This window comes from Borostomias antarcticus (genome assembly GCF_949987555.1).
Source record: "Borostomias antarcticus genome assembly, chromosome: 10".
Lineage (NCBI taxonomy): Eukaryota > Metazoa > Chordata > Actinopteri > Stomiiformes > Stomiidae > Borostomias > Borostomias antarcticus.
In genome coordinates, this window is record NC_140243.1 from 24,747,014 (window position 1) to 24,759,809 (window position 12,796).

The 12,796-nt window shown below is 49.4% G+C and overlaps 3 protein-coding genes across 3 annotated transcripts; all 3 read left to right on the forward strand.

The window, feature by feature from the left end:
* The first annotated feature begins 183 nt into the window (after positions 1-183).
* On the forward strand, positions 184-3,689 carry LOC311313614 (glyoxylate/hydroxypyruvate reductase B). Its single transcript, XM_084443783.1, has 5 exons — positions 184-239; positions 771-1,324; positions 1,855-2,033; positions 2,588-2,684; positions 2,773-3,689. The coding sequence occupies exons 1-5, from the start codon at positions 213-215 to the stop codon at positions 2,924-2,926; spliced, it is 1,011 nt and encodes a 336-aa protein (XP_084299909.1). The 5' UTR covers positions 184-212; the 3' UTR covers positions 2,927-3,689.
* Positions 3,690-4,572: 883 nt separating this feature from the next.
* adnp2a (ADNP homeobox 2a) lies at positions 4,573-9,430 on the forward strand. The gene is made up of 4 exons (XM_084443792.1): positions 4,573-4,617; positions 5,190-5,305; positions 5,509-5,601; positions 6,116-9,430. The coding sequence occupies exons 2-4, from the start codon at positions 5,198-5,200 to the stop codon at positions 8,660-8,662; spliced, it is 2,748 nt and encodes a 915-aa protein (XP_084299918.1). The 5' UTR covers positions 4,573-4,617; positions 5,190-5,197; the 3' UTR covers positions 8,663-9,430.
* Positions 9,431-9,733: 303 nt separating this feature from the next.
* On the forward strand, positions 9,734-12,796 carry rbfa (ribosome binding factor A). The gene is made up of 7 exons (XM_084443782.1): positions 9,734-9,998; positions 10,104-10,134; positions 10,379-10,546; positions 11,425-11,537; positions 11,733-11,817; positions 11,919-11,986; positions 12,128-12,796. Exons 1-7 carry the CDS (start codon positions 9,799-9,801, stop codon positions 12,507-12,509), a joined length of 1,047 nt encoding a protein of 348 aa, XP_084299908.1. The 5' UTR covers positions 9,734-9,798; the 3' UTR covers positions 12,510-12,796.

The window sequence follows — 12,796 nt, forward strand, 5'->3', positions numbered from 1 at the left end:
GACATGTTTCCCCTCTACATCGCTTAGTTGAATATTTTACAGGAAGGTGGACTTAAGACCTTCTGTGCCTTCACAGCCTCACAGCTTCACATGCGATAGGCGTTTGTGAATTTTGATCGTTGGAACGGTGATTGATTAATTGTGCCTTGGAGGCAGAACCATGGAGGTATAATATAAGGGGCAGAACGTCCCACCGATTGCAGATTCCGCAGATGTCAGGGACGCGTTTGTTATCAGTGGTAAGTTAGTTTATGCATTTATAGATTATTTGTACTAATGCAATGCAATGATTTATATATAGGTCTGCAGACAGTAGTGTAGATTGCAGCATGAATTGGTGCATGGATAGATCTTAGCCAGGGAATGTCGAGTGCCAGTGACGATCTGGGAGCTTGAACTCGTTGGATGAGTCGGACTCGGACCCATCTCATCGGAATCTTGAATTACTAAGATTATGAGGCCAACTGACAAAATGTGAAATGTCTTTGAAGCAAGGGGCATAAGGGGGGGGGGTGTCGAAGTTGAATAAACCTCAGGAACCATTCATTGCGCCATCTTTTGTCACTCAGTCTAGTTCAGTATCTACGGACCGTATTATTTCGTTACTCACCAAAGTGAAGACAGTTTTCGAACGATAAAAGCCTTTTCTCAGATGTGGCTTCACTTGCAGCCCCCCCCCCCCCCCACACACACACACGCACACAACTTTTGTATAAAAAACACTTTTTTGCACTCAAGTAAGTTGTCTAGCCTTTTTCTCCTTCGTCCAGGTGAAAATGGAGAAGCCGTGGATCCTGGCCACCTCACTAGGAGCAAAAGGAGGAATCTACCATTGCTTTGCTCCCCTCATCCAGGAGCACTTCACCATCATCCCTCACAAAGAGTTTATAAAGGACCAGAACAAGTTTGCAGAGAAGGTGAAGGCTGTCTTTGTCTGGGGAGGGGAGTTCGTGAAAGTGGACCAGGCTCTGCTGCAATCTCTACCCAGCCTAAAGGTGGTAGTGAACGGAGGGGTGGGGGTGGATCATCTAGACATCCCCATGATTAACAGTTTCGGGGTAAAAGTCTGCAACACACCCCACGTGGTTGATAATGCCACTGCAGACATGGGCATAGGTTTAATGCTGGCGTCTGCCAGGAAGATCCTGGAAGGTCATCAGTTCACTCTGAACCATGAGACAGAGGACCTCCCAGAGAGCTCCATGGGGACAGATATCAGCGGAGCCACGCTGGGCATCGTAGGAATGGGCAGGATCGGTTACAAGGTGGCCAAAAGGGCCTACGGCTTCGACATGAAGATCCTCTACCACAACAGGAACCGCAGGTACACCACTGCTACACCAAGCTGTCTCCACTCACTACCATGGCCGTAACTTTTGTGGGTGGTTAGGGGGGGGTCAAGAACCACCCAATAATAAGAACAGGTCAATATGACCCCCCCCCCGTTAATATACCATGAAGGGCCTGGAAATTGGAATAAATGCACATGCAAAAGACATTATGCTCTTGGCCAATACTAAGGTTTTAAATGAAGATTACATGTGAAAGTTCAAAGTGGAATATGTGGGACTATGGGAAGGGTAGCACATTCCGTCTGGTTACAGGAATGTGCTAACAAACTGTGTTTGTATTCTTGTCATTCTTGAAACGGTTACCTTGTTTAATTATTTTCTTGCCAGTCCACAAGGAAGGTTTGCAATTAAGAGTGCTGAGAGACGAGGAGAGGGGGTGGGAAGGGCAACCTAACCTACAGTATGAGAGTTAGGGTGTTGGTCAGCGTTGAGGGTGTTGATATTAAGAGATTGTGTGTGTGTGTGTGTGTGTGTGCGCGCGCGCGTGTGTGTGTGTGTGCAGGCCGGAGGATGAGGAGAGGGTGGTGGGGGCCACTTACTGCCCCAGTCTGAAGGATCTGCTGCATGGTTCAGACTTTGTCATGGTGGTGGTGAACCTCTCTCCTCAGACGCAGGGTCTGATTGGAGCCGAGGAGCTGGCCATGATGAAGCCCACCAGCACACTCATCAACATCAGTAGAGGTGGGCTATGTGAGGGAATATTTTTTGGAGGAATAATGTGCCAACTCCAGTAGAGTTTCAGAGACTTGAAGAAGGCCTTGTGGTGGCCCAACACCTTACTAAGACACTTTCTGTGGGTTTTTCCTTTATTTTGTCACCCATCTGTACGTTTAAACAAAATACAGAGCTGTAAAACAGGGGAAATTATTATGAGACAGGAGATCAAGGCGTGTGGAAAAGGCTGCTTTGCTCATGAATGAGGAAGTCAACCCGGTACAGTCCCTGAACTCCGAAACCCAAAACAGCTGTCTCCCCCCTGTGGTGAGACTAGGTATAAACAAATGTTAATACAAAAGTCTGGAGGATTTACAGTAATCCAGAATACCCGGTCAGGAAAATAAGATAAATAATAATCATAATCGATTGATTATATAATAATAATAATAATCAATAAAAGTAACAAAATATAACACAAAACCATACATTTTGTGTGTGTCACACATGCACGTACACACACGCACAATAACAAAAAAACAAAGATTATTTCCATCACTGATTATGGGCACGTGTGGCAGGGCGTGTGGTGGACCAGGAGGCCTTGGTGGACGCCCTGCAGAGGAAGGTGATCAGAGCAGCAGCCCTGGACGTCACCTACCCTGAACCCCTACCCATGTAAGACCTGGCCTGCCTTAGCCTACCCATGTCTGTCCTGGATGTATGAGGATGTTGACCTGACTCTGCGTTGTTCTCCCCTCACCAGAGGACACCCCCTGGCCGCACTCCCCAACGTCATCATCCTGCCCCACATGGGCACCCACACCCTGCAGACCAGCGGCATCATGGTCCAGAGGATGGTGACCAATGCCCTGGCAGCGCTGTCTGGGACCACGCCCCCTGATGAGGTCAAAGGATAGGTCAGAGGATGTTTCCTGCCTGACGGACCAGCTGGTAGCACCGCCTTCATTACAAAGGGCGACCGCTGTGAAACCCTGATACCGTCCAGGTCATGCAACAATCTCCACGAGAGGATGGACAGACTGAGGGAAGGGAGACAAGGTGGGGGACAGGGGGTTCCTTCTCAGAGATAACAGATGTATGTTCTGACACCTTTATAACAAACATACTACAATATGAAGGCTGAACACTGTTAAAGTCGCACAGAAATGAAAAAAGCATTCTGTCCCATTTTGGTTCACATAATTGGTCATAGTGTTCACCTATTCAACGATGTATGCCCAAAAAATTACAAAATTCTACTTTTGTTGTAATCTTATATCAGAGTACTGTATATCATTTCTTACTTCCTGGAAAACGGTAGGTCACGTGCAATTACGACACCAGGTACCTTAGATTTTAGGTCAATAATCTCACGACCTCCACCCTGTCAATCAAAACGTCAACTACTCTCCAGTGTTGAATATCCCGCCCGCTCGATAACGTTCCAATGAAATTCATCTAAACGTATGTCCCGCCCTTGCAGCCTGTTTCAGGCGGAAATACGTCAAAGTAGGGAAGCAAGATATTCTCCAACTTCCCTTTCGGTGCGACTTTAATGGTAGGTCTGTAGCATAATAGATTATTGCTACAGATATCAGTAGCTATTTGTAATTTCTCGGTAGATAGGAGATATGTATTCTCATATCAGAGAATATGCAGCTGGACTGTGGTCTCTTCTATAATTACCCCACAAATCACAGGGTATTACAACTCTGACTATACTATTTTAAATAAAGATTGATTTGATTTTGACTGGTTTACAAAATGTGCTGTACAAATCCTTTGATGCCAAATGATCAGCAGGAAGAGTGAAGGCATTTGGCTGTATCTTCATCCTCTGACATCACTCCAGGAACAGTGTCTTATGAGGGAGAGAGGGAGGCGAACACACCTGGATATAAGGATCAGTGCACCTAAGAAGGGGAGCTGCTCTGAAAACACATTAGAAGACTGGATACAACGGAGGTTGCATCAAGGCACCTGTATTCACCCTCTCTCACCTGCCATGACCTTGTCACCTGCCATTGTCTTCCTCCTACTGCAGGCAGGCTGGGTTTGAGACTGGGAGATATTAGGCAATGGAGGAGTTGACTTTGCATCGGTGCTCCTTAAAATAGGTCGGGGATCGATGGACCCACGCTAACAGGTGTGGTGTCACACCTGGCACAGCGGCAGACGCACCTGCAGGCAACAGATACGGCCCAGGCTGATGTCAAGGTCAACCTTGGCAGTTCAGGCAGTGTGGGTGTATGTGTGAGCAGGGGCACTTTCACCTCATTGGAGAGTCTTAACCATGCAATATGTTAATTGAGTGACGTCACTTCCTCACTTCCTGTCCGCCATGTTGGCCTCTCTGAGTTAGGAGATGCTTTGAACAATCCAAACAAAATAGTTGGACCAAACATAGATTGAATTCATCCTCGTGGTTAGTCTGGGGTATGGATGACTAGTTAATGAGCTCGTGCTGACCGGATCTACAGCGGAACATCTTTCATAGCTGCGCTCTGCTGCGCCTGCGTGACGCTGGAAGAGACCCTCGCGACCTGGTGACACCAGCCAGACGCACGGGTCCACGCACGGTCCAGAGCTCCTGTCTGTCTGTCCGCGGGTAGCTGCCTTACCCTGGATCCTTCACTCACATCCGCATGACTACACTTTACATCCACTGTGCGTGGCAGGTCACATAGCTTAGATAGCGTGGGGATTTGAACTCTGCCGCCAAATGTGAGCTGTGAAGTGAGCTAGGCTATCTCACTGACCTGAGTGATGTGGCTTCAGATACATGCATGATGTAGCTGTTTAGTCACTGCTTTAACAGTCTAGCTCGTACACAACAAGTGTGCATGCTCGTATCTAGGACACTGTACATATCCCCCGCATGCTAAGCTAATTGTGTTCTAAGGGCTGCTCCCCTGAGCCTCAGCTAGCTGGCTAACGTTAGCTTAGCTAGCACTAACCTTTCTAACAACGAATATATCAGAGCTTAGCCCTAGGAGCGATAAGCACATTGCGGGATCTACTTAGTATTTTTTTTTAAATTGTATTTATTGTTGTAGTAGCTATTGTTTATTATATTGTCTTTGAGACGTTTCGCCTGGTGCAGGAGGGCATCATCATCATGTCCACCTTGTTTACATGATGGTCCAGGTTGTTTACCTGCTGTGACAACTGTCTCCTCAGGGCAAAACATGTACCAACTACCTGTGGAGAAATTGGACAAGATAAGGAAATCGCGGAAGAGAGTGAAAAGTATACTGAGTGACATTGGACTTGAGAGTTGTAAAGAATTGTTGGAGGTTAGTTGATGGTTTGTGAGTGTTGATTGGCATATTATAGAATATTAATCCAGCACATTATGTAATAAATCCGGTATTATTGCAAGTCATCTGAACCGGAAAACTAATAGGATGTCTTTTTGCACTTTCCCTAACATTGTTGTACATGTCAGATATGTATAATCAATTGACGAATGCTTCTCTCTCACTATGTATTTTAACAGGAACTGAAGTGCTTTGACGCAGGTGATGACTGTTTTGAGAACACAGAGTGGGATGACTTTACAGATAGCTTCCATGGCAAACGGAGAAAAAAGGTATGAAGCTTATGCCGGCCTGCACCTACCGACTGTCCCCCTGATTTCAAAGTCTCAAACAAAAGTCCAAATTCCAAAATCTAGAGTCTTGCTGGAGTTGCTGCGCCCCCCCGTGATCACAGTCGTTAGATGTAAGCTGGTCTTAACTCGATTCTGGACAGTCTTTGTCACGTCTTGGCCTTACGACAATATCAAACATGTTTTATATTCTCGCAAGTCTTTAGTCTTGACTTGTGCAAATTGTGTGGTTCAATGACGTGACCGTTATCAACAACCAATAGGTGATTTGCAGAATCATAGTCTGTGACTTAAAACTCTTTTAAAAGTCTTTAGATGTGAGAGGGTGTCAGATGACAGTCTTTTAAAGTTTTATCAAAGTCTTCTAGTGGACAGCATTAGTTGGGTTGTTGTTTTCCCTCCACTGCTGTTGTTCTCCAGTAAGGCTTTTATACACCGATGCAGAGCTCCCTTTGTTTCAAAGTGCTTGCTCCTCTCTGTCCTCCCTCTTGTCCAGTGGGACTACCGTACGGAGACCCTGTCCTGCGCCCTGTGCTGGTTCTCCACGCGGTCCTGGTACACGTTCCGAGCCCATGTGCAGCGCTGCCACGATGAGGAGGTGGACCTTACCACCCTGGCTAACTGCCCCAGCTGCCCCTTCATCAGCCACCCCGACGTCGTCAGCCAGCACGTCAAGCTGTTCCACGGAAACGCCGCCGCCAAGGCCTCGCAGGCCGCCTTGCGGGCCGCCTCGCCGGGTTCCTCGCCGGCCCCCGACCCCCAGATGCTCTTCAGCTTGTCCACCACCAACGTTGGCGACAAGTACTCGTGCCGCAGCTGTGGCTTCCACGACTCGCTCATCTACGTGATGAGGAAACACGTGTTGGTGAATCACTACAGACAGGTGCTGACGCTCTACTTCGGGCAGCGGGGCGCGCAGGGGCAGGCGGCCGGGTCGGGCGGCGCCAAGACGTCCCAGTTCTACTGCCGCGTCTGCAGCATGCCGGCGGAGACCTCGGAGCACCTGCTCTACCACATCCTGAGCTCGGACAAACACCGCGAGGTGCACAATCAGATACGGCCGCTCATCCTGCAGCACTTCAACGTCGCGACCGGCAAGAACGGCAGCCAGCAGAGCCTGCCCAACCTCGCCCCCCGCGCCATGCCCAAGGTCGTGTCTCTGGTGTCCAGGTCCAGCAACTCGGCGCCGGGCAAGGGCCCGTCGTCCGGCACGGTGCTGCTGGCCCCTCCCTCCGCGCCCACGGCCCTGGTGTGTTCTGCCGGGGGGCGCGTCCTGCTGCCCCCGCAGGCATCCGCGAAGGGCCTCTTCCTGACGGGCTCTGCCGTGGCCGCCCTGCAGAGCAACCCCACTAACGCCGCCATGTCCACCCTGAAGAATGCCCCGATCAGCATGCTGCTCAACACCCCTAAGCAGCAGCCCTTCACGGTGGGGGTGACGCGACAGCAGCAGCCAATCACGGTGAAGGTGGCCCAGCAGCAACCGATCACTGTTGGGGTTCCGCAGCAGCAGACTCGCCAGATCCTCCTGCCTCCAGGGGTCCAGCTCAGCGTCCAGAACAAGGTTGGGGTTGGCGTGGGGGGCAATCAGCCCCTCATGCTGTCCCAAAGGATGCCGATTCCCCAGGCGGCGCCTCGCGGCCAGGTGCTCTCCACCCAGTCTATCAGGCTGGTTCCTACGGGCAACAGAGTGAACGGCATGCCCACCTACACCCTGGAGACTGTGCAGATGGCGGTGCCCGTCCAGACCGCAGGCGTGAGTCAGGTGGTCAATAAGGCACCCATTCTGGTGTCCGCTCAACAGCCGCCTGGCCAAGCCCCATCAGTCCCTGCGCTGGGTAACGGCGTGGTCCCCAATCCGAGCCCTGCTGGCCCCGTGTCCCGCCCGCCCACCGCCGGGAGCAGCTCCTCTGATAGGCCCAGAGAGCTGGTGGTGCACACCCAGTTCCTGAGGAGATTTCGGAACACTGTGAAGTGCACCAGGTGTCAGATCCTGCTGTCTGATAAGGGTATCTTCCAGCATCTCCTCCACGGCCTGCGCTGCATCTTCTGCCCACTGGTCTTCTACTCTATCCCCCAGTTGATGGAGCACTGCACCCAGGAGCACAGCCTGGCCCACAGCGCCAACAGAGACTGCCTCAACAGGGAGTTCAAGCTTCAGACGGACGCGCAGGGACATCTGGTTATCCCCTCGTTCGACATGAGCACCAGCGTGTCTCAGGACCTGCTGGGCTTCAAGCACCTCAACCTGGTCCTGGTCACCACCTCCGGAGAGAAGATCTATCTCCAGATGTCCGAGGAGGCGAGGAAGTCGGCGTGTCCCACTCTGCCTAAAGACGGCTGTCCCTTCTGCCCGGAGAAGCCCCAGAGCAGCAGCGAGTACGAGCAGCACCTCAAAGCCAAGCACCACATCGTCCCCACCATCCACGCCATCCTCAAGACCCCGGCCTTCAAGTGCGTGTTCTGCCTGGGCGTCTACGCGGAGAAGTCGACCACCAAGACCGTCTCCATTCACGTGCAGCGCTGTCGCTGTGCCCCCAAGGCTGCGAAGGACGCAGAGAGGCTGATCAACCCCGACCCCAACAGCCACACTGTCAACGGAGGGGTCCCCCTCCCTGCCTTGGACCGGGTTAAGGACTCGGACCAGGATAAGCCTAAGACCCAGAGTCAAGCCCAGGGTGCACCGCGTTTCACCTTTGACCCCTCCGTGCCCATGACGCTGGACCCCACAGGAATGGAGATGTGCTCGTTTGAGGACAGGAAGCTGTTCCTGGGTCGCTACTTCAACAGGAAGCCGTACCTCTCCAGGCAGGAAACGGACGCGCTGGCGGGTCGCCTCTGGTTCAACCGGACTGACGTAGCGAGTGTGTTCGGGACGAAGCGCAGCAAGTGTCTGAAGGCCATTCGGAGCCGCAGGGCCGCCGTGTTCCTGGGCTTCAACATGACGGAACTCCACAAGCTGAAACACAACCTCCTCCTCCCGGAGGCGGAGCCGGTCAAAGTCGTAGAGCTGCCTGCAGATGTAACGTTAACCGAGGGAAAGTAAACACATACGATACAGTTCCACCCGAGTGACACGGAACTCAACAACTCTACTTGTTGGAGAGGGAAGACATAGAGGGAACACCTGAGGGAGAGTGATGAGAGAGAACATGTACTTCCAGAGGGAAAGTAAAAAGACAGGACGTACAGTATATTATCGATTTTTCATTTAACTATTCTAGATGATGTGTGTGAGAGGAGGATATATTTTGGATGCATCACTCTTTACACATGACGGTGGTTATTTTTTCTTACTAAAAGTGACGTAAAGCGAGCTGTCATTTGGACAGCATTGAAAAACACGGGGAAGAGTCATGAAAATATCTGCCCCTCAGCGGTAATTTCAGAATGAAGTAACCAGTATTTGTCATTACACACTTGAGTTCACTCATGCACACCTTTAGACAAGAATTACTGTGTTGACTCTCATTTTGTACATGATATTGTTTGGTAGAATTCTAATGTGTAGTTTTTATACATTACTGTTAATATACTGTAACTATAGATTGAATCCATTCTATTTATTTGGTACCTGCTATGGTTGATGGCTCAGTCTTTCACAGCCTGTTTACAGTATGCTGTAGTATATTGCCTTTCTTGTGATACCCAGTATCACACACACACACACACACACAAACACACACATACACACACAAAACATGGTCCATGATAAAATGCCTCAGTTCTTGTGTTGAATTTCATTCCCCATACTACAGTTTTCCATGGTGTGCTAATCGTTACATCCAGTGAGATTGCTGTTTTGTTCTTTTAATTTAAGAGGCCATTGCTTTTATTGTCCTTAAAACGCAGGTAGACCTTTTTTTCTTGTTTGTAATAAATCACACATCTCTATGAAACATCCACCTGTTTGTAGATTGATCACCTTTAAAGACCAGACAAAAAGAAAATCAAACTTTCTGTCAGGTGTCCATTACATCCGTGATCGTGATCACTTCTTTACGAATGAGCGACTGACATCGATTACTTCTCCCTTGCTCCACGATCATGCCTCTGACATTGATTACTTTTCCCTCGCTCAGACATTACTAGCTGCTGCGTGATCAGTTAACGAGTCGTTCTCATCGCGAATCAATCTGGTTAATATATCGTTTTAGCTGCCTACAGAAGTAATATTTTGACATGTTTGGAATTAATACATATTCAAGACTTCGAGCATGTATTCTCCGCCAGCACTACGTGACAAGTGGAATGGCAATGAAAATATTGTCAGTAGCTGAAGAAGTTGACTATAGATATAATGCTCAACCATGCCATGCCGGTGTTCACACATCAACAGTCCGGGCTAAAAACCTCATGAAGAAGTTTCTGAACAAATCAAAGTAAGCTAATGTTAGCTAAGTAGTCATTTGTGGGATGGTGACTAATCCTGCTACTAGTGGCTAACTGGTTACGTTAACTAACGTTAAACCCATTATTCTCAACAGGAAGAAGCTATGGTATGAAACACCGCCTCAGGTGAGCACCTGACAATTTGATCTATCTGGATTAGCCTCTTCCCTTAATCCTTCCCTTGATGAAATCTCTGGTGTGACATGATTATATTGAGCTAGACGAAACCATGTAGCTTCTTCTCTACCAGTCCAGATCAGCGATTTAAGGGAGGAAGGACGTGGTGAATAGGAATGGTGTCTAGATGGATGATTTTGTGCTCTACGTTGTAACGATGTTTTCTACTTCTGAGTTTTCTTTGTGGTCTCAGTCTTCATCCAGTCAGCCAGACTTTATGAAGCCACCTAAGAAACGAGGCCAAGAGGACACCAACCGCAGCCGGATCTTGAACTCTGTCTTGTTCAAGGCCACTACGGACCTGCTGACCTCCCCAGAACTGGACTCTGAGCTCCTCAACTACAGTGTGGAGATCTCCAGAGTATGAGTGATATGCTCTCCTTCCTAATATATACACCCCCTACTGTAGAGGAGGTAGAGTGGGTCATCCAATGATCGTAGGGTCGGCGGTTTGAATCCCAGCTCCTTCTGTCCATTTGTTGGAGTGTCCTTGGACAAGACACTGAACCCCCTATTGCTCCCAATGAACAGACTAGCACCTTGCATGGCAGCTGCCGCCATTTGTGTGTGAATGTGTGAATAAGTGCAGTCCATTTACCACTGCCTCCTCTCCCTCTTATTGAGCGGAGACAATGGTAAATGAACAATGAGTCTCTCAACTGTACATCAGATCACTGTGACTATACTAGTAAGTAAGTAAGTAAGCTTTATTTATATAGCGCTCTTCACAGCACGGATGCACAGAGTGCTTTACAGTAATTAAAATGGCAATACAACACGAGACAAAATGAAAACGACACAGAACAGAAAAAAAACAACATTGCGAGCAGCAAGGCGTTATAGATGGCCGAAGGCCTGCCTGAACATGTGTGTCTTAAGAAGTTTTTTGAACATGAGTTCAGTGGATGGCTCTCTCAGGGCCTGGGAAAGAGCGTTCCAGAGTCTTGGCGCCACCGCCTCAAATGCTCTGTCACCCTGGGTTTTTAGTCTGGTCCGGGGCACCGCCAGGAGACCCTGGTCGGATGACCTCAGCGACCGACTCAGAGAGTGAGAGTGTAAAAGTTCTGAGATGTAGGCCGGGGTCTGTCCGTGAAGAGCTCGGTGGGTAAACACCAGGACTTTGAACTCGATCCGGAGGTGAACTATTGTGTACTATTCCCTTGGCAGACTCAAAAGTATGGCAACTTTAAATTTGTAACATTGTGTGTGTGTGTGTGTGTGTGTGTGTGTGTGTGTAAGGTGTCCATGTCGCCAGACTTCTCCAGTTGCAGTGTGTACTGGAAGACCAGTGGTATGTCAGAACAAGACGATGTGATCCAGTCAACCCTGGACAGGAGCAGTCCCCGAATTAGGTCAGAGCTCCGCACAGCCACTCATCCGCGGCGGCCCAATCCCATACCCAGCGGCCCAATCCCATACCCAGCAGCACAACATAATACTGATGCCTGGTGGAACTGATGGGAAATGTTCTCCAGTGATATGAACTGCCATGTTGTTCAGTGTATCACGTGTTGGTGATGGTGAAATGTGTGCTTGTGTTTTGAAAGGTACCTGATCATGTCACACCAGACCATGGGTGGCGTACCACCTCTGGTCTTCATCAAAGATAAACAGTATGCGGCCATGGTTGAGGTACGTGATGCTGTATTATAACCCAGAACCCACACTGAGCACACGTGAGGGAGGTTGAGACTAGAGGTTGGTCAGTGATGGAGGCTGTTGCCCGTTGTTAGGTGGAGAAGCTGCTCCAGACGGCAGACTTTGGTCCTGAGGACCTGGATGGACACCAAGACGGAGGAGGGTAAGAACATCCTACTCCTTACCCAGGCTGTTTTTTCACTTATTTATAGAGTAATTTATTTTCGTCTTAAGAGACCCTTTGTTGGGTGGAGTCTATTCTAAAACTGACCTGGTTGACAGAGTGTGTCATTATGTCCACTAGAGAACAATTGCAGATGGCCGGCAGCAGCCCCCCTGCTCCGTCTGTGAAGCCTGTTCTGTTTGGCGTCGACCACGAGGCACTCGGACGGCAGATACAAGACTACAAACAGCGGGGGAAGGAGGCGGGGTCAGGGTCGGAGGCCCCGTGCCCGGCGCTCACCCAGGCGCAGGTGACAGCGCTGGAGGAGTACAGGAAGCAGAAGATCATCGAGAAGAGGAAGAAGAAGTCCAAACGGCCTGTGGATGATGACATCACGCCAAAGGAGTTCCTACTGGCGCGACATAGATGGGACCAGGAGGTGGAGCCTGATGAGGGAGGAGCCTTCAGCCAGGAAGACACTCAGCTCGTGGAACTGATGGCAGAGGAGAACAGAAAGTCCTAATATTCACTTCCTGGAGTGTACTGAATATCTGGGCCCTGTTGAAAACCTGGAAAATGTAACTTTATATTGACCATTAAATAACAGACTTGCCATTGTATAGTCGTCACAAAGTCATCATGTAAGATCAGTGACGACGTTGTGGAAGAGGACAGAACGGCACAACTGAAAGTACTGACATTGGGCTCTGATCCCCTGCTTTGCAGAAACGTGCTTGAAACGTGTCAAATGGGTGGATGTATGTTTTTGTGTTACCTGGTTCTCTGTCAATAAACAAGTGTATTATCTTA